At 29.5% G+C, this 23,859-nt stretch overlaps 4 protein-coding genes across 8 annotated transcripts in view; 3 read left to right on the top strand and 1 right to left on the bottom strand.

Annotated features, from left to right (window-relative positions):
- LOC108485122 (tropinone reductase homolog At5g06060-like) overlaps positions 1-23,859 on the top strand; it is an 88,251-nt gene that overhangs the window by 17,981 nt on the left and 46,411 nt on the right. The window lies entirely within an intron of this gene.
- LOC108484406 (factor of DNA methylation 4-like) lies at positions 4,382-9,485 on the top strand. Of its 4 annotated transcripts, none has more exons than XM_053024472.1 (8): positions 4,382-4,854; positions 5,900-6,458; positions 6,546-6,727; positions 6,934-7,002; positions 7,086-7,373; positions 7,991-8,203; positions 8,703-8,766; positions 8,863-9,007. In XM_053024472.1, the coding sequence occupies exons 2-7, from the start codon at positions 5,900-5,902 to the stop codon at positions 8,730-8,732; spliced, it is 1,341 nt and encodes a 446-aa protein (XP_052880432.1). In that variant the 5' UTR covers positions 4,382-4,854; the 3' UTR covers positions 8,733-8,766; positions 8,863-9,007. The 4 variants fall into 4 exon arrangements, with proteins under 4 accessions (XP_052880432.1, XP_017643669.1, XP_017643668.1 ...); XM_017788180.2 differs by lacking the exon at positions 8,703-8,766 and having other exon boundaries at positions 4,403-4,641; positions 4,750-4,854; positions 8,863-9,485; XM_017788179.2 differs by lacking the exon at positions 8,703-8,766 and having other exon boundaries at positions 4,403-4,644; positions 4,750-4,854; positions 8,863-9,485.
- LOC108485969 (small polypeptide DEVIL 9) lies at positions 17,950-18,562 on the top strand. Its single transcript, XM_017789805.2, has one exon. It carries the CDS (start codon positions 18,090-18,092, stop codon positions 18,420-18,422), a length of 333 nt encoding a protein of 110 aa, XP_017645294.1. The 5' UTR covers positions 17,950-18,089; the 3' UTR covers positions 18,423-18,562.
- LOC108485533 (laccase-2) lies at positions 19,121-23,815 on the bottom strand. Its single transcript, XM_017789385.2, has 6 exons — positions 23,558-23,815; positions 22,748-22,899; positions 22,091-22,335; positions 21,866-21,994; positions 20,093-21,043; positions 19,121-19,493 (listed from the first exon to the last, which is right to left on the bottom strand). Exons 1-6 carry the CDS (start codon positions 23,681-23,683, stop codon positions 19,363-19,365), a joined length of 1,734 nt encoding a protein of 577 aa, XP_017644874.1. The 5' UTR covers positions 23,684-23,815; the 3' UTR covers positions 19,121-19,362.

Raw genomic sequence — 23,859 nt, 5'->3', positions numbered from 1 at the left:
TCTTCACTATACATCTCTTGATCAGTATCCTCAATGCTTTTATCGACATTCTTAATGCTATAAAACAAAAATATTCAACAAACATATCAAAGATCCAATCCCAACTCAAATTTGACTCAAGAATGGCATGTACCTCTAGATTCCCATTGACATTCGATTTAGTCCTAGAACCGACTAAACCTAAATAGCTCTGATACCAATCAATATTGTAACGTCCCCCTACCGAGACCGTTGCGGAGTCAAGCGGAGACATTACAAAACTTATCTTAGCACTTAAACAGTTTTCGTAGTAAACTATCCATCTGTGTCACAGTCGCTAAAAAATCATATCTCGAGTTACGAAACTCGAAATCCAATTCCGTAAATTTTCCTGAAACTAGACTCATATATCTACTTACTAATTTTTTCTAGAATTTTGGTCAGGCCAATTAGTACAGTTTATTATAAAAGTCTCCCCTGTTTCAGGATTCAGCTACTCTGACCCTTGTGCACTTCGAATCAAATTTCTTCCTGTACAGAAATCCAATGACTATGTCATTTGTTTCAATTAAAAATAGACTCAATAATGAATCCATACACATAAAGTTTGAGTCCTAATTCTTAATACACAATTTATGGTGAATTTCTAAAGTCAGAACAGGGAATCCAGAAATTGTTCTAACCCTGTTTCACCAAAACGTAAATATCTCATAAAATACAACTCTTTTACCAATTTTGTTTCTTCCATATAAAAATAGATTCATTAAGCTTCAATTACATATTTTATTCATCATCTAATTCACTTTATACTATTTTTGGTATATTTTCAAAGTTGGACTACTGTTACTGTCCAAATCTGTTTTAGTATAAAATGTTGATAACTAAGTTTATAACATCTTCATTTCTTCTTTCTACAACATTTACCAACAATTCCTCTTATTACTCTTCACTAACATATCAAAACATACCATTCTTAAGGTTTTGGTAACATTTACAAAACATACCAAAATATCATTTAACAACTTAGATACTTTCAATATAACCAAAAGACATCCTAGGTACAATGCCATTTTCCAAAAGATAGAAACTTCACCAATTTGAGTTTGGGGATCGGCTTGTATCTTTGAGTCCTTATACTTTCGTACCTAGCTGCAAGACGAAACAAACCGTCGCTGAGAATACTCTCATGGTATTTCCATAAACAATAGCTTAATCAACTTTAAAACATGGTAATTCAAACACATTATTGCTATTATTCAATATCAATCAAGACTTTAATAACCTTTACTTTATTTACCCTTATTAACATAACTCGGACACTAACGGATACACGGATCCAACCCACACTCCGGGATAAGCACATAGTGCTTCATCGAACAAATCCGAACTTTAACATTATAGTACACAAAGTACTTCATCGGAACAAATCCGAACTTTAACGATGAGTCGACACATAGTGTCTCATCGACTCAATGTCGGAATATCCCAATACTTCCAATTCCTATGACATGTCAACTATATCCGACTAGCCCGACACTGTTAATAGGGTATTCAAAATCACATTCATTTCAATATGGTAAAAATACTTACCTCATTCACATTTTCATACAATATAAATATCAAATATAGCAATAACGATTAAGCTCGGTTTATAGGAATACAAACCACTATTTATCGAATTTAATCGATATCTTCGTTCACTTTCTCTTTTCCTTCTTTGATGACGTATCCGTGCTACGTTTGCTACTAACAATCATACAATTAAAATTCATCAATATACTAATTCATAAAACACATTTTCACTTTCTATCAAACTTTTACAAAAATTCCAATTTCGTCATTTTTCCATTACTAATCTTTTTCTTTAACTTAAGCTTCATATTCTCTTTAATCAACTCATTAACAATTTCTAACTCATAAAATTCATTATAAAACATAAATTTTGAGCTCTATTCAACTTAATCCCTATTTAAACCTAACTTAGAATTCTTTTAATAAATCACTCAATTTTCACTTCTAACTTCAATTCCTATCAATTTAACCCATAAAACCTCAATTTACTCAACTAAATCAATATCTAAAAATTTTCTATTTTTCTTCATTTTAACCTCATACATGTAGAACTTTGAATTAGGCATCCATAAACATAAAAATCATAAGAAAATGAGCTAAAACAACTTACCAATTAAACTTTAGGGCCTTAATCCTCAAATTTCCTTTTCTTTTCTTTCTTTCTTTCCTTCTTTCTTTCTCACGTTTGCTCTCTGTAACTCTTTCTATGTTTCTTTACTCATTATTATTTATTCATTATACTATATTATATTATTATTAACCTATAAAAAATATAAATTAACATGTGTAATAGCTATAACATAAAATATCTTATAGCTATTACACATATATACCAACTATTACACATGTTATATCATACATTCACACACATGGCACTTAGGGTCTAATTGCTAGATTAGTCCCTTTTACTTCTTTAATCTATAATTAAACTTTTATTCCTTATGCAATTTAATCCTTTAAACTAAATTCAAGCTACTTCACTTAATTAAACACTAAATAACCATTCAACTATAATTCATAAATATTTCTAATAAATATTCATGAATAAATTTCACGGAAACAGTACTCAAGACTCAATTTCCGATACCGTAACTTTCGGTTCATTACATAACATGTATTATTTATAATTATATAATTTTAAAAATAATAATTTTGAAGTCACATTTTTTATTTTTATATTTCAAGGCTGCCAAGAGATCCTCATATATTAAAACAACTTACACTAAATAATTTAGAATAGAAAACAACATCACAAGCAATAAATTTATGTAGAAAAAAATGGAAGACCAAAATGAAATTTAAAACAAAAATTATATTTGAAGCAAATTAAAATATTTTTATAATCTATATTAATAGTAGTATTACATAACGGTAAAAGGGTTTATGGGTCGAGCCAAGGCTAGATTAAAAAAAAAAAAACTATAATTTCAGGCTCAAACATGACTTAATTCAATCTTAGAATTTTAAACTGAAACCCGATTTTTATATTTCAATTTAAATCATTTTCCTTCTATTTGACCGGGCGGAAAAGTGGAGGGATGGAAATAAAAAGTGAAAAGTAGAAATAAAATAAAAATTAAGTGTAAAAAATATATAGAAGAGATGATAAAAACAATATTTTTAATCGAATTGATGAGAAGAGATAAAATGTCAAAGGGGGATAGGAGTATCTGTTGACAAAAGTATCGCCTTAAGATGATCGTCTCATGGCTATCTAGAACGAATCAAATCAGATGGTTCTATTTCTTAATTTTTCTAACTTACTTTTACAGAACCATGGTCGAAAAGATTGAGAAAAATCAGCCATTCACAATCATTGATGAAAGAGTCCATGAAAAGTTAAAGATTAGTAATCCGTTTTAGAAATCGAATGAGTTCGATCTTATATATACGCGAGGAAGGTAGTAAAGAAAAAGAAAGCATATAAATTATTCTTTATTTTTATCATCTAGGACTCGTGCAGGATGAAAGTTTCATGCACAACTTTGAATGAAAGAAATAAGTGATAATCAAAGACCAATCCTCAGTAGGGCTTAGAGGGCTTGGCCTCCTAAATTTTTTTGAAAATTTTAGTTATACTGTTAAAATTTTCTAAATATTTTAATTAGCCCCCCTAAATTTTTGAAAATTATTATTAAACCTTTAAATTTTTTTAAATATTTCAATTAGGCTCTTCATTTCTTTTTGTAAATATTCACAAAACCTCTAAAAAATTGAAAGTTTTAATTAGACTTGCCAAACTTTTTGAAAAATCTCATCAAAACCCTCAAAATTTTCCAATCTTTTAGTTAACCCCCAAAACTCAATGCTAAATTTTACCAATAGTCATAGTTATAACCTTAAGAAACATCTGATAAAATATTATAACTCGTGATATTTGATCAACATGTTTCGATTTACTTATTTTAAGTTTATAAAATTGTACAATGATATTAATGATAAAATTTTAGAGAAAAATTCTAAATGTGCCAACAAATGGATAAATAAATTTTAATCTTCAAAAAAAATCTAAACTAAGTCCTCGTAAGCTTAGAATAAAACAAAAAAGTAATCTTTTAGTCCCTCATTTTCTTTAGTTTTGCTTTTTTAGCACCTTTTAATGTTTACCATTTCCAAAATACTCTAAAAATCAACTCACCTTTTTTAAAAAATAAAATAAAATCTTCTGCATTCAATCAACATAGTAAAAAATGAAAATCGTTAATAAAAAGATTTAATTAATTTTTTTAATACCGAGATAACTCAATTGAGTTCGGATTTAATATAAGAGTCAACTAATTCTTTTGGTTTTTATATGGAAACAAAGAATCCTCCATATTGATGATTTCACGAAATACCCAATCTCCATATTCCACGTTTTCGTACGGATCCCATCGTACCATCCCAACCGCATTACACTAGCCCTAAAACCAGCCGCTTTACACTCGCCCTTAAAGCCACTTGATTAAAAATCAAAGCCATTATTTGTATCTAAAAGCGCGATTACATGGTTTTAGCATACTCTCGAAAAGCCGTCTGACCCAGGAGAAATTGAAACGACCAATTTGTTGCCAACATCATGTATATACAAGCGCGTATTGGCATTTTAAAGTCGTACTGTTCTTCACTTTTTCTTTTAAGCAAAGTGCATACAATATTTTTCTCAATTTTTTTAAAAAAATTGGTTTTCATTGCTTTGTTTTTTTGTTGTAACCCTAGGTTTTTCAAGGTTTTCAGTGTTCCACGGCGGTAATTTTGCGACGACGGTGATCTGTTTTCAAGCTTCCTGCCAAAGTTTCCTCAACGAATCTTAGTCTTTGTAAGGTAAGTCATTCTGTTTGTTGCGTTTTTTTTTGAATAGTGCCCTTTTTGCTTAACGTATTATGTGTGTGTGTGTGTGTGTGTGTGTGTGTGTTTACTCTGTTTGGCTTTAACCAGAGAGTGAAGGAAAAGGAGAAGGAGAATGTCGATACATGATATATATGTGCTTGCTCTGTTTGGCTTCAACGAGAGAGTGAAGTAAAAAATGGAAAACGTCAATGCAACAATTTAATCATTGAGTTTATCAATTATAATGTTATTTATCATATATGTGAAGTTTCCAATGGATGCAATATTTCTCTTATATTAATGGACAATCGAAAATCACATATTCACCGAATGAAAGATTTTTTATATCAAACCAATAATCAGACATTTTTACTTTATTTAAAATTCTACATGTGTAATCCACTTTAGGAAGATGAAGTTTGACACTAGTGTAAGTTTACCCTCTTGTGTATATTTGCTCTGTTAATTGAAAAGTCCTCTAGTTTACTTAATTTGGCTGTTGAATGCTTGTTAGAAATGAAATGATAATTGAATTTAAGTTTGTAGCTGCTTCATATGTTTCAATTTTTGCATTTTCTTTACTATGCTCTGCATGTATATGATTTTATTTGCTGAAGATGTGGCCTTTTGTCATGTATATATATAGTTTTTAAGAAGCTGTGGCCTAGTAATTGTTTCAAAAGTTTCTTTTATGCTCTGCTTTTATTATAATCAGACACTTCACTTTCTTCAGAAGGGTAACCTTTTGAAATCTGTTAATGCTTTTAAGGAATTTTCAAAAGTTTACTAAAGATATGTAATGCTTTAATTTTGAATATAGGATTTCATGGAATTATTAGACTTTGAGCTAGGTACTTGAGTTTGAGTAAGGACTATCTTTAGTGAGTGGTCATTGGTTCGTGCACTTATGGGTGGCAAATTTTGAGATGCTATAGAATCCACTCGTCACATTTAGTCATTAAACTGCATCATATCTGCATATACTTTCTAGTTGTTTACAAACTTAAAGATTTGTCTATTTTTATTTCGTGATGAGCAGATGTTTGTTTATCCATGGAAGGGCATCATTGCCAATATTCCAACAACATTGCAAGATGGAAAACATGTAGGGGAAAGTGGAAGGAAACTGAGGGAGGATTTGGCAAAAAAGGGATTCAATCCATTGAAGGTTCAACCTCTTTGGAACCGACACGGTCACTCAGGATACGCCATAGTAGAGTTCAATAAAGAATGGGATGGTTTTAACAATGCCATCATGTTTGAAAAGAGTTTTGAATTGGACCATTATGGAAAGAAGGATTACTACTCATCTCGGAGGAAAAAAGACAAATTGTATGCATGGGTTGCTCGTGAAGACGACTACTACTCTGGTGGACTGATTGGTGAATATCTTCGTAGGAACGGAGACTTGAAGACCGTTTCGAGCAAAGAAGCTGAAGATCTAAGGAAGACCTCAAAGCTATTGACAACACTAAACAATACCTTGGAGACCAAGAATCAACGCCTTCAGGAAATGCAGAACAAATTCAATGAAGTGAGTAGCTCAATGAGTACATTGATGTGGCAAAAAGATGACATGATCAGAGCTTATAATGAAGGTATGCTACAATCCTAGTTTCTAAAAGGGATTTAAATTCAATTTCTACTATTCTAATTGTTAACGGGTTATAGTTTATAATGTGTAGAGTGTAAAAAGATGCAGGAGAATGCTCATAATCATTTCAAGCAGATTTCTTTAGAACATGAGAGGAATGCAAAATGTATTCTAGACCAGAAAAGGGAATTAGAGCAGCGTGAGAAGGAATTGTTGCAACGGGAGGCTCAAAATGACAATGAGACCAAAAAACTTCAGCACGAGAAGATGATGGTATGTTGAACCTATTTAAAATAGTGTATCAAAATTTTAAGCACATGTACGGATATTTTTTGATACCTTAGATACAAGTTGTCCAATATAGTAGGTATAGCAATCAGCCCTTTTATCCGAACCATAATAACAAAAATTGATTTAGTGAACAGATCATATCACTTCCTATCTATACAAATCAAAATATTCATAAATTGTTTTGGCAGAACGAGAGAGCAGCCTTGGAACAAAAGAAGGCTGATGAAACTATGTTCAAACTGGCTGAAGAGCACAAGGTATATCTTTGGTCTTCATATTGTGTGCTATTTTCAATTTCTAGAATCTCTTCATTTACCATTTATTTATTTTCCTATGTCAGAGAGATAAAGAGAAACTTCACAGGGAAATCATTAAGCTAGAAAAGCAACTTGATACTAGACAAGGATTAGAACTTGAGATACAGCGTTTGAGAGGTGCTTTACTAGTGATGGAGCACATGAATGGTGATGGGGATGCAGACACAAAGAAAAGGATGGGGGTAATTCAAGATGAACTGAAAGAGAAGGAAGAAGAACTGGAAGACTTGGAAGATCTTAATCAAGCTCTTATTATCAAGGAACGCAAAAGCAATGATGAATTACAAGATGCCCGAAAAGAGCTAATCACTGTAAGTATATGTTATATTCCCCTTTTTTCTTTTCTTAGAAAACGTGTATAAGAGCTAATCACTGGTATGTTATATTGCTTGGAACCTACATTATTTAGAGAGAGGCATAGAGATACGACCTTTCACATACATGAGTTAAAAATAATAAAGTGAACATGTCTGTGTCTAACAGTGACATTCAAGCCTCTCGTAATATAACTTGCATGCAATACTTAATTTCAAAAATAATAGTAATGTTGAACATCAAAAAATTTCTGAGTTTTTTGTTTTGAAGCGATGGAAAAAGGGTTAGCTATTTAATATTTATTGTCTTTTAAAAAATTCTGAATTTAAAACACGACAAGTTAATCTTTAACGTTCAATCTCACTATAGTTTAAAATTTTACCCTTTTTTGCTTCAAAATCACTTTTATAGTAATGGAATTAGTTTACTTTTATAGTAATGGAATTAGTTTACTTTTCACTATGGTTAGATGAAGAACTTACATGCATCAACTTGCCTTTGCATATTTTGAAGAAAGATAGGAGCTTAACAAGTGCTTTCTATATATATATATATACACGGTGTCCATGAATTTTGCAAGAGATTTATGTGTTACTTGATTTTTGTTCCACAGGCATTTAAAGATGTTTCCACCAGAGCTCATATTGGTGTCAAGAAAATGGGAGAAGTGGACATTAGACCCTTCTTAGTTGCAGCCAAAAGAAAATACTCAGCTAAAGAAGCTGATGTGAAATCAGCAGAGCTATGTTCACTGTGGCAAGACTATCTTAGAGATCCTAGCTGGCATCCTTTTAAAATCCTCACAGACAAGGAAGGAAATTGCAAGGTATTTTTTCTTTCTCTATATTTTACACCCATTCAATTTCCCCCTCTTTAATAACTGTTGTTGCTAGACTATCTTTATCCTTATTTGTCCTTAAGGTGTAACAATAGGGAAATGATCAGTTTATCCTATCTTTCTTACTCGGATTCAGATAAGTGTCAAGACGGGCAAAGTTAGAAATTTTATTTTGTGCGTGTGAGATAAAATTATAAAATTTTGGAGGAGCCAACTTTTATGTTAAAATGTTTAAATTACATTATTAATTTTTTTGAGGGGCTAAAAGTGCAAAAAATTCATTTATTCAAAAACAAAAGGACTTAATTTGCATAATTTATATTATGGGAGGGGCTAAATGAATATTTTCCCAATTAACTTAAGGGTGTCAGATGCGAATATGCTTATTTTTCAAATAAATTCTAATACATTCGAAGGATAATACCTTTATACTTGTATCTAAGTAACATACTAAATTTGTTGCTGTATGACGTTGGCTTGTCTTTAGACTTGTTTAGTGGCCGGATTACTTTCTTGAGAGGTCTAACTTGCTTGGACCGTGTTTGGACAAGGTTTGGGCAATTCCCTACTCATACTGCCCCGAATATTAATATAAAAATAGATCTAAAATTTTTTCAGGCTAAAAAATAGGGCTTTTTCTTTTACAGGAAATACTTGATGAGGAAGATGAAAAATTGGTCGAACTCAAGACAGAGCTCGGTGACGAAGCATACGATGCTGTGACGACGGCATTGAAACAGATGAACGAGTACAATCCGAGCGGCAGATACATAGTACCGGAACTTTGGAATTTCAATGAAGGAAGGAAGGCAACATTAACCGAGGTAGTGCAACATTTACTGAACAAATGGAAACTGCATAAGCGTAGGAGATAATAAAATTTCTTCATCAATTTTCTTTCACTGAAGGATCATTTTGCGAATCTTCAAAAAAAGGTATACTTATAATGTAAGACAGAGTAAATTAGGGTGTATTCGAGTTGAACTTACTTTTTTGTTTTAAGAAGTTTGATTAGGTTTTTACCAGTTCGAGCTCGAACTTAGTATACTTGAATTAGTCAATGATTGAGCTTGGATTGAATTTCAAGCTCTTTTTTCGAGTGGAACTGTATTTAGCTTATTTGAATTTTTTTTCGGCGTTGAATGGTATTAGCTTGCAAGTACTTCTGTTACTAATTTACATTTTTACTTAAAATGTATTAGAGGTAAAAGTTAGGAGTGTAAATGAATTGTCCTCAAGCAAACAAAGCATTCGTATGTTTATTTTTAAAGTTGTTCATGATTCGTATTCTTTTAAAATTTTAATATTATGTTTGAACTCAGTTTATTATTTAGCATATTCAAACTTAAATTTATTTGACGTTTGTAAACATATAAATTATTTAAACTCAAAATAATTTAATTTTATATTTAAATGATTATAACCCAAAACATTTAAAATGATAAACACTCATCTAAATAACACTGAATCTAAAATTTATCTAACTCAAAATGAATCAAAATTTTTTAAAATTTAAATTAACACTCATCTAAATCAGTTTAATTGAAAACCAATTCAACGGTCCCATTGACTAGACTCATTGCTTTCTAACCAATTAAAAAGATTAAGATAGGAAATGGCAAGTGGCAACCGTTATTTGCCTGTCTCGACCTTGGTCCTGATATATCCTTAATCTTTTTAATTGGTTTTTAGATCAAATTAGGTCCGAATTATGTCAAGGTTGGAAATAGCAAGTGGCAGCGAGGCGTGGTGGTTCTTTGCCAGCCTTGGCCTCGATATATCATTAACATAATTCGAACTTGAATTGATTTGAAAATAAATTTGGTTCATTTAATGCTCGCAAACATATAAATTATTTGAACTCCAAATAAATTAGTCTTAAACTTAAATGATTAGAATCCAAACAATTCAAATCGGAAATGACAAATTGGAAATGGCCTTAAATCCAAAATTTATCTAAATCGAAATGATTCAAAAAATTTAAAATCTGAATTAACACCATCTAAATCAGTCTAACCAATTCAACATGTCCAATTCACTTGACTCATTGCTTTCCAACCAATTAAAAAGATTAAGATTGGAAATGGCAAGCCGCAACAAGGCGGTGGCGGTTCTTTGTCTGTTTCAAGCCTGACTTGATATACTCTTTAATATAATTCTAACTTGATTCGATTTGGAATAAAATATTAATTCAACGGCTTTAAATCTAACTTGAAAATTCAAAATTATACTCAACTCTAATACGATATTCCACAAGTTTTTATTTTTTATTGAAATGGAATAATAATTTTATTTTTATTTTTAATGAAGTTATTAATTGTTTTCTAGGTATAATTATATGATATTCCACTGAAATTGCTTGTGTCCCAATTTATTATATATTTATTTAAAAATATTTTATTATATTCTATAGGATATTTTCATTACCTCAATTCTATTTGTGGAATTTAAAAATTCCAATGAAAGCGTATCAAATATTTTTCATAATTATATTACAAATATAAATATAAATTTCATTCTCATATATTTTAAACTAATATATATATATATATGTATATATATAAGATTATTTTGATAATTATCTCAAGATAGATCAAGATAAATTTTTCGACCTCAATCTTACTTGACTAATTGAAGAATTAGATATGTTCCAAAATCAATTTTTTTTAAAAAAAATCCAATCTTATCAAATTGTAAAGGTGAGCAAAACTTGATTCGATTAGAAAAATCGAAAAAAATTTAAATTTTGAGTTAATTGAATTGAGTTATTCGAACTATTCGAGTCAACTTGAATAAGTAATTCAAGTTTCGAGTTCAAATCGAATTGAATTTTACAGGTCAAATAATTTAAATAATTCGAATAATAGATTGGTGTAAATACTTTTTTGGTCACCGTCTAGTTTGAAAATAAGTAAATTGGTCTCCTTCACAACAAAAATTACAAAAAATAAATTCAAAATAATTTTAAAATTCAAAATATTTATAAAAATTCTAAAATTTTATTTTTAAAAAATTCTAAAATTTAAAAAATCTAAAAATATATAAAGAAAATTAAAAATTAAAATTATCTAAAGTATTTATTATTATTTTGCTTTGAAAAGTTTATATATATATATATATATATGGTTTCAAAATTATTAACTCTAACATGATAACAAGATTTTAAGTTGACATGTTTAATTTTTTAATTTAACTCGAATAATTTCACTTGATTCTACTCGATTCGAAAAGATTTCAAATCGAGTTAGGAGAATAAAATAATATTCATCAACTCGATTAATTCGAAATTTTTCACTCAAACATTCGCCCTTATCAAATTGGACGGGATTCAAGCCATCAAATCTATTTTATTTCCATTAAATATTAAAATTTACGAATTTTTATAGTACAAAATCAGCCAAAGCCTATAGATAATAGCTATAGCTTGTAGTTTTTTTCTTTTCCCTCAGTTTTTTCTTTCTTCCCGTGATTATCTTTTCTTCAATTTGACCTTTTTGTTGTCCTTTTTTATTAATTATTTGCCACAAAAAAAATTGGTTGATTTATAGGTTTCATGGTTACGTTTCTTCTTCAGCATTAATTTTTTTTTTTTTTTTGTTGAAGATCGGATTGGGTCGGACTTCCAATATATCAGGTATTGTTTTTAATAAAAATTTTGTTTTCCAATTCTGTCGAGGGATTAAAGAGGTGTCGAGTGTTTGAGAAAACCAACTATGTACAAAAAATTTTCGCTTCCGTGAACAATATCTGACGAGTTGAAGGTCCCATCCTTGATAATTTACGGTTAATTTTTCTTCTTTATATAAGGTTTTTAATCCATTTATATAATACAGTCAGTGTTTGCAAATGCGGCATCGTCAAGATTCATAGAAAATTTTCCTAAGAGCCTGTTTGGATGCCTTGAAAGTTTTCTTGAATCTTGATGATGCTGCATCTGCAATTATATTGGCTAACTATCTTTCCCTTTTTTCATTTTCCACCGTTTTAATCGAGGAGATGCCACAAGGTAATATTATAATTTCATTATTCCTTGTTCAATCATGTTTTTATATATATATATATATATATATATATATATATATATGATTATGAAGATATTTTAATATTCAACAGATTATGGTACACTTGAAAAATTATATTACATATTTAGACATTCTAAAAGAATTGTATGATAAAGTTGGATTATGGTACACTCGATTTGATCATGGTTATATATATATTTGATCATCGTACATATTCTAAAAAAGTTTTTAATTATTTTTAATTGATTTGTTTAGTTATTTCGTGATACTAACTTAAATAAATATGTACTTAGATATTTATATTAATGTATTTGATTTATTTAGGTTTAAGTCTCATCCCGTGTGAGTTCAATTTGGATTTATTTATCAACTTGATTGCATCCTGTAAATAAGTACGTGTGATTGATTAGGTCATTTCAGTTTTTTAATATATCAAGAACCAGAGTTAAACTGATTAAACCATTAAAACTGGATAAATCAAACCAAATTTAGACCCAAAATCTATTAAACAACCCAAAATTTCGATTCGGTTCAGTTCAGTTCAGTCAATTTTTTGTTTTTCAAGAGATAAATATCAAAGCTATAAATTTTGGTCAAATGTGTAATGTTATGCATGAACTATCATTTTGTGCAATTTTATATATGATATTTTGATTTGATTCGGTTTTCACAAATCACTAAAGCATTTATCGATATAGCACCATTTTACATTTACATATTGCATATACAAATAATTATATTTATCTAATAAGAAAAGAAAGTTATGTATTTATTTCTTTAAATTTGTATAATTGAAACCCTATGTGTTGGCATGATGACTAGAGTATTCATCACCCTAGGTGTGGGTTGTGTTCGAGTCGCGCTAGACGCGTTGCTATTAGGGTTTTGCTCTCCTTTTGTAATTTATCAAAAAAAAAATCTGTATAGTTGAATCACAATGAAATTTTCATGTGTATATTTGAACCACAATCAAAGTTTCTTTTCTCAATTAAACTCTAATTACTTTAGGGATATCTTAGTATGATTAGACCTCTAATCTTAGCCTATTTAAAAGGGCCTGTTTTGAGGAAGTCAATTAAGAGATAATTAAAGATGTAGTACTACAGGATTTTTCTTTTAGGGGCGACAAGATATATTCTCAGATGAGTTTTTTAGTGAGAGTTTTCGTGGTAATTGTAAAGAGAATTTTGTGCCCTTTTTGAGAAAACTCTATGAGAGTTAGGGTTTTATTTTTTGGGGTTTAAGTTTGTATGTCTAGAACATTTAAGTTTATTTTTTCTATATTGTACTCTTGTTTGTTTACTTATTTAGTAAAAAGCCAAAGTCTTCTTTACAAAGAAGTTTCCACGTAAAATATTTGTATTCGATCTTATTTACCTTTTCTTTTTCGTTGTTTATACGGATTGATCCTAACATTTATAGTAAATACATAATTCATATCCAATATGAATAAATTAAGATTTTTTTAATTTTTTAAATAATATTAAAATTTTAATCTTATTTTGATAATGGATCAAATTTGTACCCAAAACTTGGTGTACTATTAGAACATTTTGGGCCTAAATTATCAAAACAATTAATTGGGAGCAATGTTAGGTCTAAATATCAAAATCAAAATGAAACAACTGAGTGTACGGATTTAATTGAGATAACCGATCGAATCGATATGTTCAATTAATTTGATTAGTTTACTTATAATATTGTGATTGGTAGGTTATTGGATATTTTTCATTAAAATTAATCCTCAACCCATAAATGGAAAGACAATGTATTTCAACGCACTCAAATCCACGTATTTCTACATTGACAACAATACTTATACTAATCGAGCTATGATTCAATCGGGATATTTAAATATTTTTTATGTAATGAAAACAAGGTGAACATGGAACAAACAATGTGAAAATGTGAAAGTTTTTTTTTCTTTATTTTACATTGAGTTAGGTTTCCCACATAAATTTATGACATCTTTGACCTATTTCTCAAGCGTACTTTAAATAAATTTACTAAAATTTATTTATTTGTAATATTTAAAATATTATATATTCACATAAATATTAGAATATTCATGTATTTTAATTATTTTTATTTCAAAATAAAATAAAATAAAATTTGAAGGGTGCCCATGCTTGTGCACCTCACATGTTTCCATGTGGAAATCCTAAGTGTTTGATAATTAAATAGATTAATTTTTGAGCATCATATTAAAATTTTAATATGAATTAATAAAAATATTAAATTAATATGATAAACAGTGTAACAAATTAAAATATGATACACTTATATTTATTGTAATTTAAAATTTAAATAATTTTTACAATATGTACATATATTCAATTAATAAAAATATAAACATTGTATAAGTAGTGAAAGTCACAGCACACCATGTGATTTCATTTTGACCCATCCTTACACTATGTTTGACCAATATTGAAGTTTATATAATTTGTAAAATAAAAGGAAAGAAAATAAGGACAAAGTTAAAAAAAGGAAAAAAAAAATTGGTCACATAACTATTAATTTTTTTGATTTAGTCGCTCATCCTTTTGAATTTTTGAATCACTCTTGCTATTAACTCAGTATCGAAAGTCTAATCTGGGTTTGAAATCAAATTTCTCCTTAAGAGGATAGATGGGACGATTCAGGTGAGATTCAATGTAGATCTAACTTTCTATTCACTCGTGGGATCTGGGCGGTCCAGGGGGGACCACCATAGCTCATCTCTTCTCGATAATCCATACATCCCTTATCAGTGTATGGATAGCTATCTCTCGAGCACAGGTTTAGGTTTGACCTCAATGAGAAAATAAAATGGAGTACCAAACAATGTATCTTCACAGACCAAGAACTACGAGATCGCCCCTCTCGTTTTGGGGTGACGGATGGATAGTACCATTCAAGCCTTTTTTTTTCATGTTTTTCTCGGAGGTTTGGAGAAAGTTGCAATCAATAGGATTTTCCCAATCCTCCCTTCATGAAAGGAAGAAACATTCTACAAAAATTATCATTTTAGTTTTAATTTTAAAAAATATTAATATATTAATTGGGGTTGGTTAACATTTTATTTTATTTTCAATAAATACAATAAAATTACTTACAAATTAAACTTAACCTAAACAAAGGAAAAAAGTAAAATATTCCGATGCTTAGTTCGATTATTTATTGTAATGATCGATTATAATTATAGCTATTCAGATTATATTAATTACATTTGTAGTTGAAAGTTTAATTTATTTTCAAAAGAAAAAAAGTTCCACCCAATCAAACAAACTCGAAAAATTATTACTTTATTTAAATTTTATTAAACATACAAATTTTTTACTCTTTTACAATTAAATTTTGGAATAAAGTGTTATGCCTTTGTGATTTAGATTCGAGCCGCGCTAATCGCATTATTATTAGGATTTTATCCTCCTCTTATAATAAAAAAATATATATAAATCCTTAAAAAACCAAACATTGGTTTGAAAACATGTGAAAGCAAGGTTTAAAGTACATGCATATATATATTTATATATATATATATATATGTATATATTTGCATTGTTAAAAGCATTGACCAGTCAAATTGTCTCATTTAACAATAAAAATTATATGTTGATTAATGTTTCTTCAGATTCCCCATTTTTTCTTTCTTGTTTTTAGTAATTGTTTAATGGAAAAGAATAGAAAATTAATGCAATTTGCAATATATATATATATATATGTTTGGTTATTAGACTAAAATCAATGAAACAAATAGGGTGGGTTTAAAAAATTGAAAACTCGAAAATTGATTCAATTAAGATATTTGACAGTTTATGAAATATATATTAAAAATTATAGTTATTTAAATCGACTTTTTAATAAGATGTTAAAATAAATATTTTTATATTTAATATAGTGAAAATAATTAAAGTTATATATATATCTAAAAATAATATATTAGAGATTGAATTTTTAGTGAAAATCAATTTAGAAATATTTATGAAATGGTTTTGAAACTTTATTAAATAATATTTGAAATTAATATTAAAATTGAAAACCGAATCGAATTAAACCAAATCATCATGAAAGGTTTGAAAAAATTTAAAAATATCGATCGAACCAAATCAAATTCACACAAAAAACAAAACCCTAAATAATAAAATCAAGTTCAAATTAAACCTAAAAAAAATTTAATTCGGGTCGGTCTAATTCTATTCAAATTATTAATTTGCTAGGAAGAAACTATGTGGGTTGACAATTCTATGGGAAAAAATACAGTGCTTAAAACTACTCATAGTTTCTTCTCAACCCATAAATAGGAGAATAATATGCTTCAGCACATTTAAATTCACGTCCTCATACATTAATAACAATGCTCATACTAATTGAATTAAGACTTAATCGACTATTATAAATATATTCGAATATAGATATAAATTAAAAATACATCTAAATTAAATATTCACTCAAAATTGGATATTTCGTAAGGTGTGCCATACCAGAAGAAGCATCATCGAACAAATAAATTTTCATCACATGGTGAGTCAGCAAATCACCTTGATGAAATATTTTAAAATTTTTATATAGGAGGGGCTGTATATGCAATATTTGAAAAAAAAAAAGAAAGAAAGACAATTATTTAAAAAAATTAAATTTATTTTAAAATTTCAAGCTTCTGTTTTGCTGATCCAAATGTTTGAATGGGCATGTGGCTCCTAATTCCAATATATATATAATTTTATACTTTTTATTTTTAACTATTATATTACTAAAATTACTGTGTTTTTTTTCTTCTGAACAAGATTTCAAGTTAATTGAAAAATAAAAAATAAAATTAATATAAATTTACATAAAAGAATCCTATGAAAGGGACCGGTTAGTTGAATAACTCAGGTGAGGTCAGCAACTTTTTTAAGCTATCGAAATTAAATAGTTTTATGATAATAAAAATATAATTTTATTATTTTAACAATTTATATTCCCATAATTTTTAAAAATTTAAATTAAATTTTTATTAAATATAATTTTTCCTTTATTAAGGGTGGCCGTATTGAGCCTAGTTTATCTCAATGAACATAAAAATAATAAAAAAAATTTAAATTTAATCATAAAAATATAAAATTATTTTTACATTTTTATTATTTGTGTTGGACAAAATCTAATTTATATCTGCAACAATTTAAGACATCCAAAAGTCTTGAAGAACTAACTGACCAATGGTATCGTGCCACGTTAACAAAACAAGGTACGTATGAACATGCAAAACTCCCCCATACAAAAATCAGACGTAAGGGCTAAGTAAACTATAGAATTCACACTTTTAAATGTTAAAAATAAATAAACATTTATGAATTCAAGCACAAATTCATACTTTAAATATTAAACGAAGTAAAATTTTGGGAAATTTCTACTTTTCTTTGAAAATTTTTAAAAATTTAATTAGGTCTCTTAAAATTTTAAAAATTCAATTAAGCCTTGAAATTTTGAAAATTTTATTAACCTCATAAAAAATTTAAAAATTTTAATTAGATCCCAATTTAAAAAAAAAATCATTAAAATTTTAAAATTTTTGAAAATTTTACTAACCTCAAAATTTAGTTTCAAGATGGACCTCGATTAAGATAAGAGGAGAAATAAATACATGAATATTATAATAGATAAATTTGTAATATGCATAATAGTATTATTTCCTTGTCAACTTTATAATATATATGATACGTGAGAACATATAGCCCCACTACTGTCAGCTGCTCTGAAAATCGTTTCACAATCACATATATATCTCCTTCCTCACGTTCTCATTCATTTCCACCGTACGTTCATCATTATTCAAACTCTGCCATTGGTGCTCCCCATTGAAGCTTATTTATATATATATATTCTCCATGGACGACAAGTACCGTAAAACATCAAAGAAAGAAGCTTCGTCATCAGTTAATAATAGTTCTTCAAAGCGCTCATCATCACTGCCGAGGAGTTTTTCAGCCAAAACAACCACCGCCGCTGCCACCACTGCCGAATGCCTTCTTAGAAGCTCTTCACAAAAGAACCCTTGTTCTTCTTCATCTTCATCATCGTTGCCTCGAAGTTGTTCGCAAAAGAGCTCTTCCATTTCGCGTAAATGCAGTAACTTAGCTAAAAAACAAAAGGCTAGATTCTATATTATGAGGCGTTGTGTCGCCATGCTTGTTTGCTGGCATAAACATGGAGATTCTTGATATATATATATATATATAGGTCTGTAGGGAAGGTTTTTTTTTTTTTTTGGTTTTGTGTTGAACTAATGGATGATTTCATATCCATTGGATCAAAAGGAACAAATCAAGCTTTTTTTGTAATTAAAAACCAGAAAGTTAGCTAAAAGTTTTTCTTAGTTTGTAAGAAAATGATTATATGAACAAATAGATTTATGAATCTTCAAACAAGTAAGTTTCTTTTTTCTGATCCTTTTTTCTTGTTTTGAGTCATTACAGAGCAGATCTCAGAATCATGAGGTTTTCTTTGTTTTTCTTTTTTGTGTTTGTGCATTGTTGACCGAGATTCCTTTCATGCTGTTGCATATATATATATATATATATACACACACAACATATATATATATATACATTTATATATGTACATATCATCTATATATAGACATCAGTGGCTAACATTGGAAATACTCTATACCTAGTTCTAAATATGTTTGCTGTGAAGATATTAGAAAGCTTGAAGGACTGATTTAAGAACAAAGTGTTGAACTTTTAATCTCAATTAATATAGTTTGTGAAGTATGCTTTTTTATTGGGTTAATTATTTTTTGGGACAAATTATAGAGTAAAAATTTGCTCCAAGTACTTATACTATTAATAATTTAGAATTTAATCTATTTAGATTAATTAATATAAAATTATAAAAATTGAAATACACGTAGATATTTTTATGAAAATAAAGTATTTATTATTGGCCGCAACAACTGCATTGAAACTCATACAAAGTATACAAAACCTTCACCATTTGTGTTGGTGATAGATTCTCCAAACAGCAAAGAACCATGTTCAATGCCAATGTTGGCTTTATAAGACAACAACAAAACAATTATATGTGTATATATTATATGTATATATATATGGCAAGATTGATATATTTTCAAGTCCCCATCAAAGAGACAAAAAAGTTTTAACACTTGGGAAGATCCGACGGCGGCGGCGGTAGTTTCTGGTTAGGAAGTTTTCCGTCCAACACTATCCATGCCATTCTTAAACCCCAGCTCAAGTGAACATCAAAGTGACAGTGCATCAGCCAAACACCTGAATCATTATATATATATATATATATATATATATATAAACACATATGTGAGATGTTTCTTAAGTTTATTGGTTAAACATGATGGTTGAATGAAATAAAACAAAATCCATATCGTCTTTTCAATGGCAGCCAACTAATATGTTTTTTTTAGTCTAGAACTACTAATAACATTATAAACCGGATTAAATTATATCAAATTAAAAAAAAGTGATTAAACCTTAAATTTCAACATGGGATTAAAACCGAAATTAAACCTATTATTACTTATAATATGTTCCAAGTTGAGAATTTAATTCCAATGCTTTAATTCGGCATAATTTCCTCTTACTCTTAAAAGATCATTTAGAATATTATTAATTAATCCTAATAGTTAACATCATTTACTATTACGATTAAAATATTGATGTGAATTTTTGTGTTTAAAAGGGAGTTTTAAGAAAAGCTAAATTCTTACTGTGACTCGAATAGTTAATGATATTAATTATTTTGATTAACTAAAATATTAGTAAAAAATTAAATCATGTCTAAGTAAAGTATAAGCACTAAAGAGACTAAAATTAACCATAATTCAACTATGAACTATATGAAGAATCGTTACCGGGATTGTCTGCTTGAAACCGAATCGCAACCCAACCACCGGAGGGGACACCAACGGTGTTTCTTTCAACCGGATCTACGAGGTTGAACTTTGAAGGGTCATTTTTAGGATTAAAGTTACCAAAACCTTGACCAACAACATAGAAATTATAGCCATGGAGATGGAGAGGGTGGCTCTCAGCCCCTAATATACTAGTGTCCTGCATGATCACTTCGACGCTCGCATTGAACGGTAACACTTCAACTTTAGTGGTACCGTTAATAACGTGTGTGTTGTTCGGCGGTGTGCCGGTGTAATTAAACGGATGAAGAGGGAAATCCGGGAAATCGGCGGTGAAAACCCCGTTTTTAGAAAAGAAATAAGATTGTAACAAAGCTGTTGTAGGGAGTGCAAAGGAGATATTGTTCATTGAAGCTGCAAATTTTGTACCATTTGGTCCTTGACATGTTTGGTTTTTAGGACAAGGGTTGGTTCCAAGTCCAATAGTAAAAAAGAACCTTTTGTCCACTTTTTGTGGGACATTGATAGGGAACTTGTTGGTGGCTAAACTTTTGAACATGTTTGAAAAATTGGCTACAACATTTGTGGCATTGATGGCAGGTAAGCTTGGTTTAAACAATGGAGCATTTTCCGGGTTTTTCGGGTTTTCATATTCGAGGATGCCGGCAACGGTCGTGTTGTCGAATGTGCCCATGCCGGTGAAATAGGGTCTAGCCAACATATAGAAAGCGGCATCAGGGGCTGGCGATTTGGTCTTTAGGAGCACATTGATGGTTTGTCCCGGTGCTATCACTAATGTGTCGGTCACGAACGGTTTCACGTACGATGCGTCGGCTTCCACGACAGTGACACTGTGGTTTGCAATGCTGAAGAATAGTTCATCATTGAGTGCAGCATTGATTAACCTCAGTAGATATGTTTTTCCGGGCTTTACCTTCAATTTATATGTATCTGACAAGGAAAAAAAAATAAAAAACTCAATACAAAACACAATTTATTCGGAAAAAAAACACGAACACAATTACGAAAAGAGGTATTTTTGGACCGAGTCCATGTATAATATTTATATCGTAAATAGTTGCCCAAGCTTAGCTAAACTCTAGATATGAGCTCAAATTTTGCCTATTGCTTAAAAATTAACTCAAGCCCATTAAGATTAAATATGTTCATGGGCTAAATTGCCCATCTGCTTTATGCTTGGGCTTAGATTTTTCAACGTTGAGTTGACTCAGTCCGGCATATTTTTCTATTTAAAATAATATAAATATAAAAAAGTTTATATTAATATAAAATGTTTTATAATTAAATTTAAATAAAAATTATTTTTTAAACAGTGAAATAAGTTATTTGAATGGCTTGATCTTAAGCTTCGGTCCGATCCAACCCATGAACATTTCTAATAAGAACTATCCACTATATATTTTTAGAAAATGTCATTTCTATTTAATATTTTATTAAATTTCTTAACATAAATTTAAAATATTTATTTATATTTATAGTTATATTCATATTATTGTATAATATAGTTAATTTTTATATAATATAAATTGTATAATATATAAAAATAAAAAGAAATAACATAGTATAAACTTGAAAAATGAGCCCGATTGAGGTACCCTAGTGCCTCAATCATATTCTAAAGGTGTTTAAATTTATTTTTTAGTTAAGCTCCTTTTTTAAATATTTTTGTTCAAATACTCTAAATATCGACAAATATCTAAGCTTAAATTAATAACTCGATCTTAAACGATGGTAATTCCGAATACAATATACCTTTGCCAGAACAATTATACAATGGGCCTGGAAGACCATTGAGAGTGTAGGCATCGGAAACATTAGGGCCAGCACCAGTTTGAAGTGACTGATTGATAACAGCTTCAGGATCAGCATTAAACCATTCACCTATAGTTCAACAAGCCAAAAAGAACTCATTCGGTCAAATCGTCGAACACCGTGTACACAAAAATAAAATGGTGATTTTCTGGCAGTATAGCTTACCAAACAAGATAGGGACTTCTTTGTGAGGTTTAATGAAAGGATAAGATTCATTGCGCCTTGGGAGGATGATGAGTGGGCCATAAACAGAAGCTCTCATCCATGAAAAGTGAGCATGCCAGAACAAAGTTCCTCTTTGTCCGGTTATAGTGAAGTTGTAAACGTAAGACTGGCCTGTTTGAATGGGGCATTGTGTGATATATGCAGGCCCATCTGCCCATCCGCTTCGAAGCTGCCTAATTCCATGCCTATGAAAAAGTTTGTTCAATTTTAATTAAATGAATTATTAAAAATTTATAATAAAATTTTAAAAAATAAAATTCGGGTCTATTGTGGCACAACCGGTTCATACCCATTCGCACCGGTTCATACCCATTCGCAGGTCAACCGATTTTCTCCCTTATTCCAGATCAATGTATTGGACAATTTTTGATCTGATCAACTAATCCGGTTTGATTTCAACATCTATGATGCATTCGTTATAAAAATCTAACTTATCGATATAACATATTTTAACAGCCTACAAAATTTCTTTTATTATTATAATCGACTTAATCGAATTAACTCGAGCAAACTCAATTAAGTTAGTTTAAACTGATTTTTGCCAATCCTTTTAACTTGCCCTAACTACAATTAAATTTAAAGGCTTTTCATATTTACCAATGAATGGAGATATTGTTAGGAACATGATTAACTACTTTAACGACCAAGCGATCTCCTTCTCTGGCAACAACACGAGGCCCTGGGAACTTGCCGTTAACTGTAACAATGCTCTTACTACGGCACAATCGTGTAATATTCTTCATCCTTATCTGCAACCAAAAATATATATGTAATGTCTTGTCCTCTGTCAAAATTGTCTTTCAATTCTGCGAAAATCCTCATGGCAAACCAAAGAATTTGTGTATGGCATTATAACAAATAGGTCATTTATGGGAAGCATGCTTTATATGTCATAGTTCATGGGGTCGAATCAAACCATGAGTAAACTCTTCGGTTTGCATGTTTTTTGTCTATTGAGATATTGCAAGGCTTTTCTCACTCTATGAATCTATCAGGACTCTTGATAAAGTTGAGAAACAAAATCCCAATGAAAACAAAATCGAACTTGTTGAAAGTGTATTGCTTGAACAATGTCATTAATGTATTAGGGTAAACTAAATTAGTTGCTGCTCGACTATGTCTTTTTTTCTTTTCTGGTCACTTAATTATTTAATTTTGTCTTTTTTGTCACTCAACTATCTTGAATTTTCGGGTGTTTTAGCCAACTGGTGACCAGATTAAAACAATATTGAATAGTTAGGTGACTATTTTATAATTTTTCATAGTTCAGTGACAAAAAAAGAATAGTTAGATGACTAATAATGTAGTTTAACCTAATATATTTGACTTCACAAATAATAGTAAACAATGCAAAAATATTATATACACACGCATTATACATATACATATATAGCAATGGAAGCATACGCTGAACTTGTAGTGTCTGGTTACCCCGCCGCCATGTTTTGCAGTGACAACCTCAGGAACCGCCATGAAACAACCAACAAACAAGATAACCATAACTGCCGATGACAAAAAACCTGAAAACCTCATGTTGGAAAAACAAAGCTCTCGTTATGTTTTTGCCCCCTGAAGCTATTAGGGTTTAAATTTTGGAGTGTATATATATATATATGTGTGTGTTTGTTCATGACAAAACGTTGGAGAAAAATGTATGTATATATAGGGAGACATAAGAAAGAATGTATGTAGTGTGTGTGTGTGTGTGT

The sequence above is a fragment of the Gossypium arboreum genome, chromosome 13 (assembly GCF_025698485.1).
Source record: "Gossypium arboreum isolate Shixiya-1 chromosome 13, ASM2569848v2, whole genome shotgun sequence".
In the NCBI taxonomy this organism is placed as follows: Eukaryota; Viridiplantae; Streptophyta; class Magnoliopsida; order Malvales; family Malvaceae; genus Gossypium; species Gossypium arboreum.
This window is presented reverse-complemented; position numbering and strand designations above follow the sequence as displayed.